This window comes from Entelurus aequoreus, linkage group LG21 (genome assembly GCF_033978785.1).
Source record: "Entelurus aequoreus isolate RoL-2023_Sb linkage group LG21, RoL_Eaeq_v1.1, whole genome shotgun sequence".
NCBI classification, from domain to species: Eukaryota; Metazoa; Chordata; class Actinopteri; order Syngnathiformes; family Syngnathidae; genus Entelurus; species Entelurus aequoreus.
Window position 1 is genome coordinate 13,209,208 of NC_084751.1, and position 14,131 is coordinate 13,223,338.

At 37.7% G+C, this 14,131-nt stretch overlaps 1 protein-coding gene across 1 annotated transcript in view; it reads left to right on the plus strand.

Annotated features, from left to right (window-relative positions):
- pappaa (pregnancy-associated plasma protein A, pappalysin 1a) overlaps window positions 1–8,510 on the plus strand; it is a 273,947-nt gene extending 265,437 nt beyond the window's left edge. Inside the window, exon 22 of the mRNA XM_062031011.1 lies at window positions 5,553–8,510. Within this exon, the coding sequence (XP_061886995.1) occupies window positions 5,553–5,657 (105 nt within the window). The 3' untranslated portion in view covers window positions 5,658–8,510. The remainder of the gene's footprint in view (window positions 1–5,552) is intronic.
- Window positions 8,511–14,131: the final 5,621 nt, after the last annotated feature.

The following is a 14,131-nucleotide window of genomic DNA, read 5'->3' on the forward strand; positions in this document are numbered from 1 at the left end:
GTTAAGTTTGAGAGTAGGACTAAATTTCGCCGACTAAATTTCGCCAACTCTCAGGACTGAAGTGTAAAATGGCACTCTAAGACGCTTGATAAATACGGCCCCAGGTCTTTTTTCATACAAAAGGCGCACCGGATTACAAGGCGCATTAAAGGGGTCATATTATTATGATTTTTTTCTAAATTTAAAACACTATCTTGTGGTCTACATAACGTGTACCGTATTTTTCGGACTATAAGTCGCAGTTTTTTTCATAGTTTGGCCGGGGGTGCGACTTATACTCAGGAGCGACTTATGTGTGGAATTATTAACACATTACCGTAAAATATCAAATAATATTATTTAGCTCATTCACGTAAGAGACTAGACGTATAAGATTTCACGGGATTTAGCGATTAGGAGTGACAGATTGTTTGGTAAACGTATAGCATGTTCTATATGTTATAGTTATTTGAATGACTCTTACCACCTCGCCTCAGTTAACATACCAGGCACGTTCTCAGTTGTTTATTTATGCCTCATATAACGTACACTTATTCAGCCTGTTGTTCACTATTCTTTATTTATTTTAAATTGCCTTTCAAATGTCTATTCTTGGTGTTGGGTTTTATCAAATAAATTTCCCAAAAAAATGCGACTTATACTCCAGTGCGACTTATATATGTTTTTTTCCTTCTTTATTATGCATTTTTGGCAGGTGCGACTTATACTCCAGTGCGACTTATACTCCGAAAAATACGGTAACAGTGGTTCTTTGGTCAAAATGTTGCATAGATTATGCTTTACAGATCATCTTCAAGTAGCTTTCTGAGCGTCTCTTCGGGATGCGCCGTTTTGTGGGCGGTCTTATTTACGTGGCTCACCTTCGACAGCGTCTTCCCCCCGCGTCATCTTTGTTGTAGGGGTGTAGCATGCAAGGACAGGAGTGGAAGAAGTGTCAAAAGATGGCGCTAACTGTTTTAATTGAATTCATTTCATTTTGTATTTATCGCCTTCATTGATGTGCATCTTTGATCGATAGACAATTAAACCTCAGCAACTAAACACACATTTACACACCAATGCCTGAGAAGGAGCAGGATGAAGAAAAATCGTATATTTTCCTGCCCCCTTCAACATAGTACGTAGTCTTACTTAATGGATATCATACAAACCAAACAAATGCATCCAAATATAATGAAAACAAACAAAAAAACACACAAAAAAACACAAGTGCAAAACTTCATGAAGTACAAACCGAACAGAACAAAAAAAGTAATATACACCTCACGGGATGATACAAAACAAATACAAAACCAGACAAAAAAATAAGTAAAATAATAAATATAAAGCAAAATGTAAACACTTATGGCTGTCCATATGATCTTATTGTTCTGTCTTTATATTTTTTTTTCATTTGGAATATATTTTATATATATCTTTTATCTCATTGTAAAGAAAATTCCAATGACATTCAGACTTTACTTAAATCCACAACGGAGCAGCATCTCCTCATCCGGAAACAACAAAACCGGGAATGTGTCCCGTGAAAAAAACGTCCGACCGGAACTCTCTAATAACTAAAGTTCCTTGGGTGAATAATTTAAACTCACTACACCGGTATGTTTTACCGCTTTCACGGCAAGTTTACTGACAGATATAAGTAAGAACTTTACACTACTTTATATTAGAAATGGCAACAGCGGAGGATGAATGTCCCATAACAAGAAGATAGAGAAAAAGAAGAAGCTTATCGACTACGGCGTCGACACGGACTACAAAGGCGGACATGCGCAATTTTAACTCTTCAAATGACATTCAGACTTTACTTAAATCATCTCATCTCATCCGTGGCTCAATAATTGCATAAAAGTCCTCTCTTTTCAGTGCAGGAGATTCTCGTTTTTAACACACTGTCGTCTAACACGTCTACAAAATAGTTTTTCCACCAAGGGGGCAAATATCTTGTCGCCCTCAGTCTCCTTTTGACTAAACAATCGTCTCCTCAGTGTGCCTTATTCTTCTCTGTTGACACAAAATTCTTGTTGCATTTATTTCAATGTTATTTCCCTTTGTTATGAATAAGTATGAAGCCAAATGTTATATATGATGACACAATTTTACTGCAATTTACTAATTTTCTTGCTGCCCTCAGTCTCTTCTTGCATGACAAATTAAATACAGACTGTGAATTTGAAATAAATTAAGATGCGTAGTTTTGGTGAAAACAAAAATGCCTGGACGCTCCAGTGTTATATGCCGCAGTCTCAACTTTGCTGTAGTGGTTCATTTTCTTGCTGCCCTCAGTCTCCTCTTACATAAAAGTCATCTTCTACAGTGCAGAAGTAATTCCAGGAGACGCTCATTCAACAATGTTGTCTTAACACATTTGTAAAATTGTTTTTCCACTGAGGAACTAATTAACTTATAGCCCTCAGCCTCTGTTTGGATAAACAATTGTCTCCTCAATGTGCCTTGTTCTCCTGCATTGACACAATATTATTTCTGCATTCATGCAGTTATTTCCTTGGTGAATAAGTACAAAGGCCCAAATGCAAAGATAAACATTTATTTGCATGTGCATTCCTAATTTTCTTGCCCTCAGTGTCCCCACCAATGACAAATTAAATTAGGACATTTAATTTGAAAGAAAAAAGGATATTAGTTTTTTTGTAGACAAAACTTTTCTGTGACGGTTCATTCTCTTGCTGCCCGTAGTCTCTTCTTGCATAAAAACCCTTTCCTTACAGTGAAGAAGTAACTATGGGATACCCTTGTTTTCATAAACTGTCGTCCCTGCATCTAACACATTTACAACATACATTTTTTTTCTACCAAGTTATCTTTTAGCCCTTAGTCTCCTTTTGGATAAAAAGCAACTTCCAATTAATAGCATTCATTCCAATGCTATTTCCTGTCGTTATAAATAGGTTTTTACGATAACTTGAACTAAAAGCGACAGCTGTGTCGGACTAGATTAGTAATATTTTAACATTTGCAGTTTGTACGTTGCATATTACACAATGTTAAAGAAGTTAACTACCACTTAAATTCTACTAAATACAAAATGTGGTATTGATAGGATGTGTTCTTGGTCTTCTGTCTGCCTTTGCCTGACTTGGACCACATATGCTCCTGCTTCGGCCCGAGGACAAGGGGGACACACTTCTGTGTGCGCAAACACACACACAAACACAGACACGCACACACACACACACTCTTGTATTTGTTACCTTCTTGAGACCTCTGAAAAATGCCTACCTCTTTAGGACCACCCTTTCTAGATTTATAGAGATTTGTATTTACAACAGTAATAACATATACATACTGTGCCAATATAAAAAAGCTTGTTGTGTAAAATGATTTGGAATTTCACAAGAAAAAGGTCACAATTTCACAAGAAAAACTTAGAATTTTGGCAGTACTATAATAAAAGTCATCATTTTACTCAACGCAAGTCAAAATTTTACAAGAAAAGCTGCACATTTGTGCAATATTATGATAAAAGTTGGAATTTCACTCAATAACAGTCGCAATTTTACAAGAAAAGCTTAAAATGTTTGTCAATTTTATGAAGAGTCGTAATTTTACTCACAATTTTATGAGAAAACTTTAACATTTTGGCTATAATATAATAACAGTCAGAATTTGACTTGGCAAAATTAGGACAAAAGTCATAATTTTACTCAAAACATGTCACTATTTTACAAGAACAACAGACAAATTGGCAATATTGTGATACAAGTCTGAATTGTATATGACAAATGTCACCATTTTGCATTAAACATTTATAATTTGACATTACATTTTTATAATTTTACGAGAAAATGTTGCAATATTACAGAAGCAGAAAGAATATGAGAAATTGTTATCAATTTTGTAAGAAAAAAGTCTACTTTTTTTTGTAATTGGTTTTTAATCTTCATTATTTACTTCAAGTTATTACAGTATGTCTTTTCATAAATGTTTATTTATTTATTTTTTTAAATTAATTTTGGCCAAAGTGGGCGCATTTAAATTTCTTAAACACACGTATTACATATATTGGCCAGAGGGGGTGCAAATGAGACATTCTCTATTAGATCCAATGGTTTTCCGTATCGGGACCATGATTTATGTCCTAACTTGTTCAACGGTCCTCATATGGAAGGTACTTTTCCTTGTTGATGTCTCAAGAAGGGGATAAATACAAGAACACACACACACGCACACACACTCACACACACACACACACACACTTACCCCAGAGGGGCTGGTAGTCAAGGTGGCAGCTGGTGCCGGTGACGCATTCCTGACGTTGTTTCTGGGGATGGTGGACTCCTAGAGCAATGCCTATTGATGCTAGAGTGCTGTTATTGAAGGACAGCAGCAAAAGTCTGGGAACCACAGAACTTTCCTCCAGAGGGTCTTATCTTTGTCCATGTGATGTCAGATGAAACAAAAAAATGAGCTGTTTGGCCACAAAATGTTTAGAGGAGAAAAGGTGAGGCTTTTAATCCCAGGAACACCGTTCCTACCGTCAAGCATGGTGGTGGTAGTATTATGCTCTGGGCCTGTTTTGCTGCCAATAGAACTGGTGCTTTACAGAGTGTAAATGGGACAATGAAAAAGGAGGATTAACTCAAAATTCTTCAGGACAACCTAAGATCATCAGCCCGGAGGTTGGGTCTTGGGCGCAGTTGGGTGTTCCAACAGGACAATGACCACAAACCCATGTCAAAAGTGGTAAAGGAATGGCTAAATCAGAATTAAGGTTTTAGAATGGCCTTCCCAAAATCCTGACTTAAATGTGTGGACAATGCTGAAGAAACAAGTCCATGTCAGAAAACCAACACATATATATATATATATATATATATATATATATATATATATATATATATATATATATATATATATATATATATATATATATATATATATATATATATATATATATATATATTTATATATATATATATATATATATATATATATATATATATATATATATATATATATATGGGGCAGTATAGCTCGGTTGGTAGAGCGGCCGTGCCAGCAACTTGAGGGTTGCAGGTTCGATCCCCGCTTCCGCCATCCTAGTTACTGCTGTTGTGTCCTTGGGCAAGACACTTTACCCACCTGCTCCCAGTGCCACCCACACTGGTTTAAATGTAACTTAGATATTGGGTTTCACTATGTAAAGCGCTTTGAGTCACTAGAGAAAAAGCGCTATATAAATATAATTCACTTCACTTCACTTCACACGTGTGCTCTTACATTATTGTTCGTACAACTCATGTGTGCAATGTGGCCTGTTTTGTTTTTTTTGCGTTATAGCATGGCATTAATGTTCTTGCTGCCCTCAATCTCTTCATGCATAAAAAGGGTGTCTGTACTGTAATTTAAAGGAAACCCTAGTTATTCTCCATTGTGACAACTGAAGCAATCAACACGGCATATATTTCTGTGTTTTCCATAGTACTACTTAACAGCTGTACTCCTTTTCTCACTGCCCTTAGTCTCCTCTTGGATAATAAAGTGTGAACGATGATAAATGAGAGGAATTTAACGGTCTTTTCCTGTTCACACAGGTGATTCCCTTCCCCATGTCCTGCGACATACGGGGCGAGTGCTCCTGCCGGGATCCTAACGCCATGGAGAACAAAAGAGAAGAGAACATATATTCCCTGGGGTGATCAAACCCACAGAGAGAAGGAGGGGACAATTTTCCACGTCCCGAGACATCTTTTGCTCCAACACCACACAGCCAGAGTGACAGACTCCCCCCCCCTCCATCTTCATCCTCAATGTTCCTGCACATGCTGCTTTAAACAGGTATACCTCTCCATCCTCGCATACACTCCCTCGAAACCGGCCGGGACGATCTCGAAAAGACCACCGGACCCCACGGAAGAACTTTCATTTCCACACACGAAGTAACCCTTCGTCAAACAAAAACAATCCCTAAACAAAAGCGTCGAGTTCAGTGCCCTTCATGATAAAAAAAGTGATTCCAAATGTTGGGTGTGGGGTTGGGGGGGCTTTTTGGATCAATAATTCTAAATATAAAGGAAATGAAGACACATGTTTTGAAGGCATGAGGTTTGGCACAAGCAGTTCTAGTTTCATTTCGGTCAACAACAACAAGAAAGTTGTTTATCGTCACATCAGAAGGCCGCTTGGTGGGGAACGATACGCTCGTGCTGAGAAGTAAATACGGGAGACCCTCGTTCTCTATTCCCACCTAAATATTCCAAAACCAAACAGAGCGCATAGTCTTCTTCCGCAAATTTGCTTTGCAGCGGCTTCCAGTTGAGCTTTTTTTCACCTGCACGTGGAATTTTGAACCCAAAAAACTGAAAATACTGTTGAGATTTTTAAGTCGGTGCCCTTATTCTCGTCTCGGATCAAAAGTTAGCGCTTGGACATAAATACGGGAAATGTTCGATCTCATCCGTTGTCGTCCTTACGACAGACGCTTTCAATGCAGCATGTTTTTTGTTGTTACCGATTTTGCGGCCCTCAGTCTCTCCTTGCATAAAAATCACCTCTTTACCGTGCTGAGAAGTAAAAACGGGAGACCCTTGTTCTCTATTCCCACCCGATTATTCTTTTTACGTTTTATTCCAAAACCAAACAACTTGCGTAATCTTCTCGAAAATTTGCTTTGCAGCGGCTTCCGGTTCAGCTTTTTTTCACATGCACGTGGAATTTTGAACCCAAAAAACTGAAAATACTGTTAAGATTTTAAGTCGGTGCCCTTATTCTCGTCTTGGATAAAAAATGAGCGCTTGGACATACAGTAAATACGGGAAATGTTCGATTTCGTCTTTGTCGTCCTTACGACGGATGCTTTCAATGCAGCATGTTTTTTGTTGTTACCGATCTTGCGGCCCTCAGTCTCTCCTTGCATAAAAATCACCTCCTTACCGTGCTGAGAAGCAAATACGGGAGACCGTCGTTCTCTATTCCCACATACTTATTCTTTTTACGTTTTATTCCAAAACCAAACAACTTGCGTAGTCTTCTTTCACCAATTTGCTTTGCAGCGGTTTCCGGTTTAGCTTTTTTTTAACTGCACGTGGAATTTTGAACCCAAAAAACTGAAAATACTGTTAAGATTTTAAGTCAGTGCCCTTATTCTCGTCTCGGATAAAAAGTTAGCGCTTGGACATACATACAAGAAATGCTCAATTTTGTCCTTTGTCGTCCTTAAGACAGACGCTTTCAATGCAGCATGTTTTTTGTTGTTACCGATCTTGCGGCCCTCAGTCTCTCCTTGCATAAAAATCACCTCCTTGTCGTGCTGAGAAGTAATTACGGGAGACCCTCGTTCTCGTCTATTGTTGTCCTTAAAAGTGACACTTTCAATACAACATGTTTTTGGTACATTTTACCGTTCTTTGCCCTCAGCCTCTTCTTGGATAAAAAAATAATAATAATAATTCGCCTCCTAAGAAATGAATACAAAAGACCCTTGTTCTCCTCAGTGTCGACATCATCAAACATACAAACATGCGGAAACGTACACAATTGTACACAATTGTCGGTAACAATATGCCACAAAGGTGCACATGTCTAATCAACATATTGCCGAACTTGTGTGTCCTTCTCCACCAATCACTCTCTTTTGGCTGCTATAAAAGCTTAGAATTTTGTCACACACACACACACACACACACACACTAATACGCACACATACACTGCTGCTGCTTGGCTTACCGGGCCCCCAACATGTTGCTGCTCTGCCGCATCCGTGGTTATACAGTCATGACTTTTCATCGGACTCGCAAAAGGCTGCTATAAGCGTTCCATGCCATCCTCATGTGTGTCGGGACTCATTATACGCAATGAAACAGACGTAAGGTATTATTTTCCACCAAAAAAAAACTACGTACAAATAGTGTAAATAAGTTCTTGATTGAGGGTTGTTTTTCATGTTTTTTTTTTCATGTTGTTTATTTTACCAAATGTCATATTCGATTATTATTTTTATTTTTTTTTATAAATGACCTCAGTTATTGCACTTTTTAGTTGCAAAATCTTTCGAAAACTGTCTGCGAGAAGAAGCTGCTATTGTCAGGATGGTGACGCCAGGCGACATGGATCATGACGCTCATTTCAACCACCCGTGTCGCCTCACATCCTCAACTTTCACTCTTTATGCATCTCCAACATGAACAACAGGCTTTAACATATACAGTGGAACCTTCAAGGCTCAGATTATTATTTTTTATTTTTTTTAAATGTGACTATTTTTACGTGACAATAAAAATCCAAAATACTCTAAATCAACGTTAAACTGTCGCTATGAAAAATCTTGTCAGTGGAGTAAAAAGTTCACCGACGAATGATGGTAATGTTGTTTTGTTTCATTTCTGTTCGTTAAATTGTTCTATCGGGAAAAAAATAAACAATCGATTTTAACAATGTATTATTTTTTTATACACAAATATTTTCTTCATTCAAAAAAGTTTTTTTTTTACTATTTCTTTATTACTTTAAAATAGTTTTTCTCTTTTATTTTATTTGTTATTTGTTTTCCAATGTTTGCCTTCTCTTCACTGAGCATAGACAATTGAATATAACAGAGGACAACAGCAATATATATATATATATTTTTTTTTTAAAATATATATTATATATTATAGATATATATTATATATAATTTAAAAAAAAAAATATATATATATATATATATATATATATATGTATATATATATATATATTATTTTTTTTTCTCGATAGAACTTTTGAAAGAAAACCTAAGCTTTTTCAACTTCAAATTTGTTTAAAAAAAATGTAAATATATTTTTACATTTTTCAATAAAAAAAAAATTCAAATATACATATTTTGAATAACTTTAGATGACACTTAGATCTTTGAAATAATAATAAATTATCATTTTTAACGATAAAAAAATCAATACAGCTTCATAAAATCAGTTTTTCACTCCCATCTATAAATAGGTCAACTACTGTTTATGAACAGTTAATATCATGGAGTGACAACTGTGTGTGTTACCCGGGAGGTGAGTCTCTTCACATTAACAAACACTGGGTACGCAATTTTATTTAACCAATTATGTCAACTTAGCTTCGCTTTCGCCGTGTTCTACTGGAATAAAATAAAGTCCGAAAAATATGTTTGTGGGGGGGAAATCCATCTGCAAACATTTAGTGGCATATTTTTTTCCAGACAAATCGTACGATTTGAAGGGAAGTTCAACTTTGGGGGTTCCACTGTATTTCTAATAATTCCACATTACATATCACATCTGGCTCAGCTGCACAATTTTTTTTTTTTGGTTTGTATTGTTTTGCCCTATTTTTTGAAAGTGCACACCTACACCGAAGGAAAACCTAAACGAAGGAATCAATATTCAAGGTTTTTATTTTTCTATGTTGTTTAAAAGGCTACATTCTCTTCGAAGGGTTTATAAGAACACATGTTGTTTTGGACCATTCTTGTTTTTGTTTCCTATATTAGTCATAGCTTCTATAGCCTCTACCCTATGTCCAATGTTCAGAATTGTATTTTTGTTTTGTTTTTTGTTTTGGGGGGAGGGGTTCATTTTTAAGCCATACATGCAAAAGAAGGAACATCACCTTGATACTGTCGCCATCACAGGATCCCTCGCTGTACCTCATGCCTGTAATGTTTGCTGCTTCAACACACATATATATATATATATATATATATATATATATATATATATATATATATATATATATATATATATATATATATATATATACATATATATACATATATATACACTTTTTGTTTTGCTTCTCATTACGATGGTGTACATAGTAGAACTATTTATTGAGAGTGTTATACTTTTTTAAGTTATATTTAATGTCCATGTAAGTTATTTTTTACTTATTATTGTTCATTCTTCTCTTTGTCGCTATCCTTCACACATGAAAAAAAAAAAAAAGACATTGGCCGTCACGTGTAGAAGATTCTTCACGTGTGTAAATGTTTTTTCCTTTCAAAACCAGAATGTATGTTTTTGTTTTCTTTGCATATACTGTATATATATATATATATATATATATATATATATATATATATATATATATATATATATATATATATATATATATATATATATATATATACACATATATTTATATATATATATATATATATATATATATATATATATATATATATATATATATATATATATATATATATATATATATACATATATATATATATATATATATATATATATATATATATATATATATATACATATATGTGTATATATATATATATATATATATATATATATATATATATATATATATATATATATATATATATATATATATATATATATATATATATATATATATACAGTATATATCCAGGTACCAAGGGTTGTCAAAGTGTGAGGCGTTGGACTTAAGGGAAGGCGCTGCAGCTTGAAAAAAATGTAAGAAAACATAATTTTTCAAAACTGCTGAGCTAACTTACGTTTTTGCGATATGAACTTATTTGTTGAGAGAGTTTCCGCAAAAAAAAACCTCCCAAAGCGCCGGAAAATCTTTTTGGGGGCACTGTGCGGGCAGTCAGTAGTATTTATATACTCTGGGGCAGGGGGGCTCACTGAACTCAATTTATACTAATTGGAGTCATTATTAGTACTTTTTTTCCAAGAATGTATTCCAAAAGTAAAACTTTTCGAGGGCCACCATATCGGGTGCCACTTTTTGGGTCGAAGTAAACTGAGCATGAAACAAACTCTACAACATAGTTTTTGGGGGACAAGGGGCCACCATATTTTTCAAAAGTGGGTGGCGCCCCATTTTAAAGATCCCCGATCTTGACTATTTAGACTCCACTACTGGACTCGTTTATTACCTGACATGAGAGGGCACCACCCCAGTGCCAGCTATAGAGAGTGTGATACAGGGTGCCCCACTTAGAGGTACTGTGCCCCCACCAAGAGGCACTGTACCTACAGGCACTGTGCCCCCACCTAGAGGTACTGTGCCCCCACCAAGAGGCACTGTACCTGGAGATATTGTGCCCCCACCAAGAGGTACTGTACCTAGAGGTACTGTGCCCCCACCTCAGAGGTTCTGTGCCCCCACCTAGAGGCACTGTGCCTAGAAGTACTGTACCTAAAAGTACTGTTCCCCCACCAAGAGGTACTGTGCCCCCCACCTAGAGGTACTGTTCCTAGAGGTACTGTGCCCCCACCAAGAGGTACTGTTCCCCCAACTAGAGGTACTGTACCTAAATTTACTGTGCCCCCACCTAGAAGTACTGTGCCCCCACCAAGAGGTACTGTGCCCCCACCTAGAGGTACTGTACCTAAAGAACTGTGCCCCCACCAAGAGGTACTGTACCTAGAGGTACTGTGCCCCCACCTAGAGGTACTGTACTTAAAGGTACTGTGCCCCCACCTAGAGGTACTGTGCCCCCACCAAGAGGTACTGTATCCCCACCTAGAGGTACTGTACCTAAAGGTACTGTTCCCCCACCTAGAGGTTCTGTTCCCCCACCTAGAGGTTCTGTGCCCCCACCAAGAGGTACTGTACCTAGAGGTACAGTGCCCCCACCTAGAGGTACTGTACCTAGAGGTACTCTGCCCCCACCTAAAGGTACTGTACCTAAAGGTACTGTGCCCCCACCAAGAGGTACTGTGCCCCCACCAAGAGGTATTGTGCCCCCACGTAGGGGTACTGTACCTAAAGGTACTGTTCCCCCTCCTATAGGTTCTGTGCCCCCACCAAGAGGTACTGTGCCCCCACCAATAGGTACTGTGCCCCCACCTGAGGTACTGTACCTAGAGGTACTGTTCCCCCCACCTAGACGTACTGTACCTAAAAGTACTGTGCCCCCACCTGTGCCCATATTTGGCCCAAATTAAACTTGAGTCTGGCCTGAGCAGAAAACAAACAAATGCTCTCGAAAGGAGTTGTTCGGGGAGAAGGGGCCTCACCCCCACCTGTATTACAATCTCACAAGGGGGTGGTGTTCACCGTGCACCCTTTGAAGACCCCTGATCTTTACTAATCGGACTGATTCCCTGATTAGTGGACTCCAAGTTAGCCTTTGTTGAAAACAAGGCGGGGGCATCACCCCAGTGCCAGCAAGAGGTACCAACAGGTGTTTTTTTTTTCCTGGCCAGAAATATAAAGGGGCTGGGCTGAGCAGAAAATCAGTTTTTCGAGGACTGAGGTTGGGAGGGGGGGCGGTGGGGTCTACACTTTGAAGACCCCGATGTGTACTAATCAGAGTTATTATTGGACTCCGAGGTACCTTTTTTCAGGTGTGTGTTTTTTTTTTTAGAGGGCAGCACCCCCAGTGCAGTACAGAGCGTGCGCCCCACATTTGTGGTGCTTTTCCTGGCCTTGTGCCGCTATTTGGCCAGGTGTGAAAATGTGTACTCACAGGGGCCAGACCCCACGTGGCCCCCGGGGGGCTCGGGCGGGTGGGGGATGAGGGGGCTAGCCAGCGCTTGGCGACTGGCAGCACGACATAGCGAAAGGGGCCAATGAGTCAAACTTTCTCCCAGGGAGGGGATGGTCGCCACCACCCTCCCCACGACTTCCAACGGGGCCCCCCTTATCCCGCCATCCCCACCCCCCCCCTTTGACACACTGCCTCATCTGTCACTGTCAGCCCGGCGGGCACAGGGCGGCCAGTGTGGAGGCGAGAGGAAGTTTGGGGGCGGCTTAAAGGTGCGTTTGAAGCGAGGCTTGAAGGAAGGCACTCCTCCCGGGGCCCCGCAGTCCTGGCTTATCACCTAGGCTAATATGTTTGCCATGACAGGCTTTCATAACCCGCCATTTTTTCTTCTTCTACGTTTTGAGTCTAACGTGTATGTCTAAAAACAATCAAGTGTTTGTAGCCCCTCAGTGGAGAATATACTGATGTGCCATTTTTTTCTTTTTTTCGTGTATTGTAACACATGAAGTACCTCTCACAGGGCTCTAGACGTATCCCTCCATACACTTTTGTTTTGTTTTCAAGTATATATTAGTGCATATTACGTGGATATCTAGTGGTATTACTGCGATGTTTCGTACCCGATTGTTCGACAAATATATTTTAAGATGTAAATAGTAATATTATATGATGATTGTATTTGCAGAAACAAATGTACTAACTGGGAGTAGCTCTCGGGTCGATTTTTATCCTAACTATTATACGAAGAGATGTTAATGTATATTGTGTCAAAAGTATCGGCCGCAACACACAGAGGAAAAAAAATAAAATAAAAAATAAGAAGACGCTTTGCCACGCCCACTCGCCGTCAGCATTTATTTGCTCATCGTGGCTCCGTAGAAGTACTGTTGTCAGCGTTCTAGACCATCAATTATTATGCAGTGAGTCATATTTATTATTTGTTGATCACTTCTGGGTCAAAATGAAACCTCATTAGCAACTTTTGATGGTGTTTATTTCCCCTTACTTTGGACTGAATGAGTCATTGTATGCCTTTGGGTCTCCTGACAACTTCACCAACACTGTAAAGGACACTCGTCTCTCTGATGGCGTCCTCTTGGTTCTTTTTACAGTATGCACTTTTTCAGGCACATATACAACCAGTTGGGACTTTTTTTTCCTGTGTCCCCCCCTTCCCGCCCCATTTGTTTTCAGTCGATGTTTGTCCCTTGTTTCTCACAGTTGCGATTATATATATATATATATATATATATATATATATATATATATATATATATATATATATATATATATATATATATATATATATATATATATATATATATATATATATATATATATATATATATATATTGGTGCTCTGGTACATGGTAAAAACATGTCGGATGTGTACTATATTTTCATAAGGAAGAGAATCATGTTCATTTTTCGCTGTCATTTATTGTGTAGAAATAAAACACTGGTTAAAGTGAGCAGACGCTGAAGGAGTGTGGTTATTATTTGAACTGCATGGCATTTATTGTGTTATTTCTGTTTTAATAAAATGCATTTTGAAATGTGTTTTTTTTTTCAGCATACTTATTTTATTTTGAAAGAGAGTGTGATTTTTTTTATTTTTATGTACTTACTAGTGATGGATCGAACTTTCACAGTATAAAAAGTTTGGTGGACAAAATGATAATAATAATAGATTTTATTTGTAAATGAGGCAAAGAAGGAGTGGAATTAAAACAA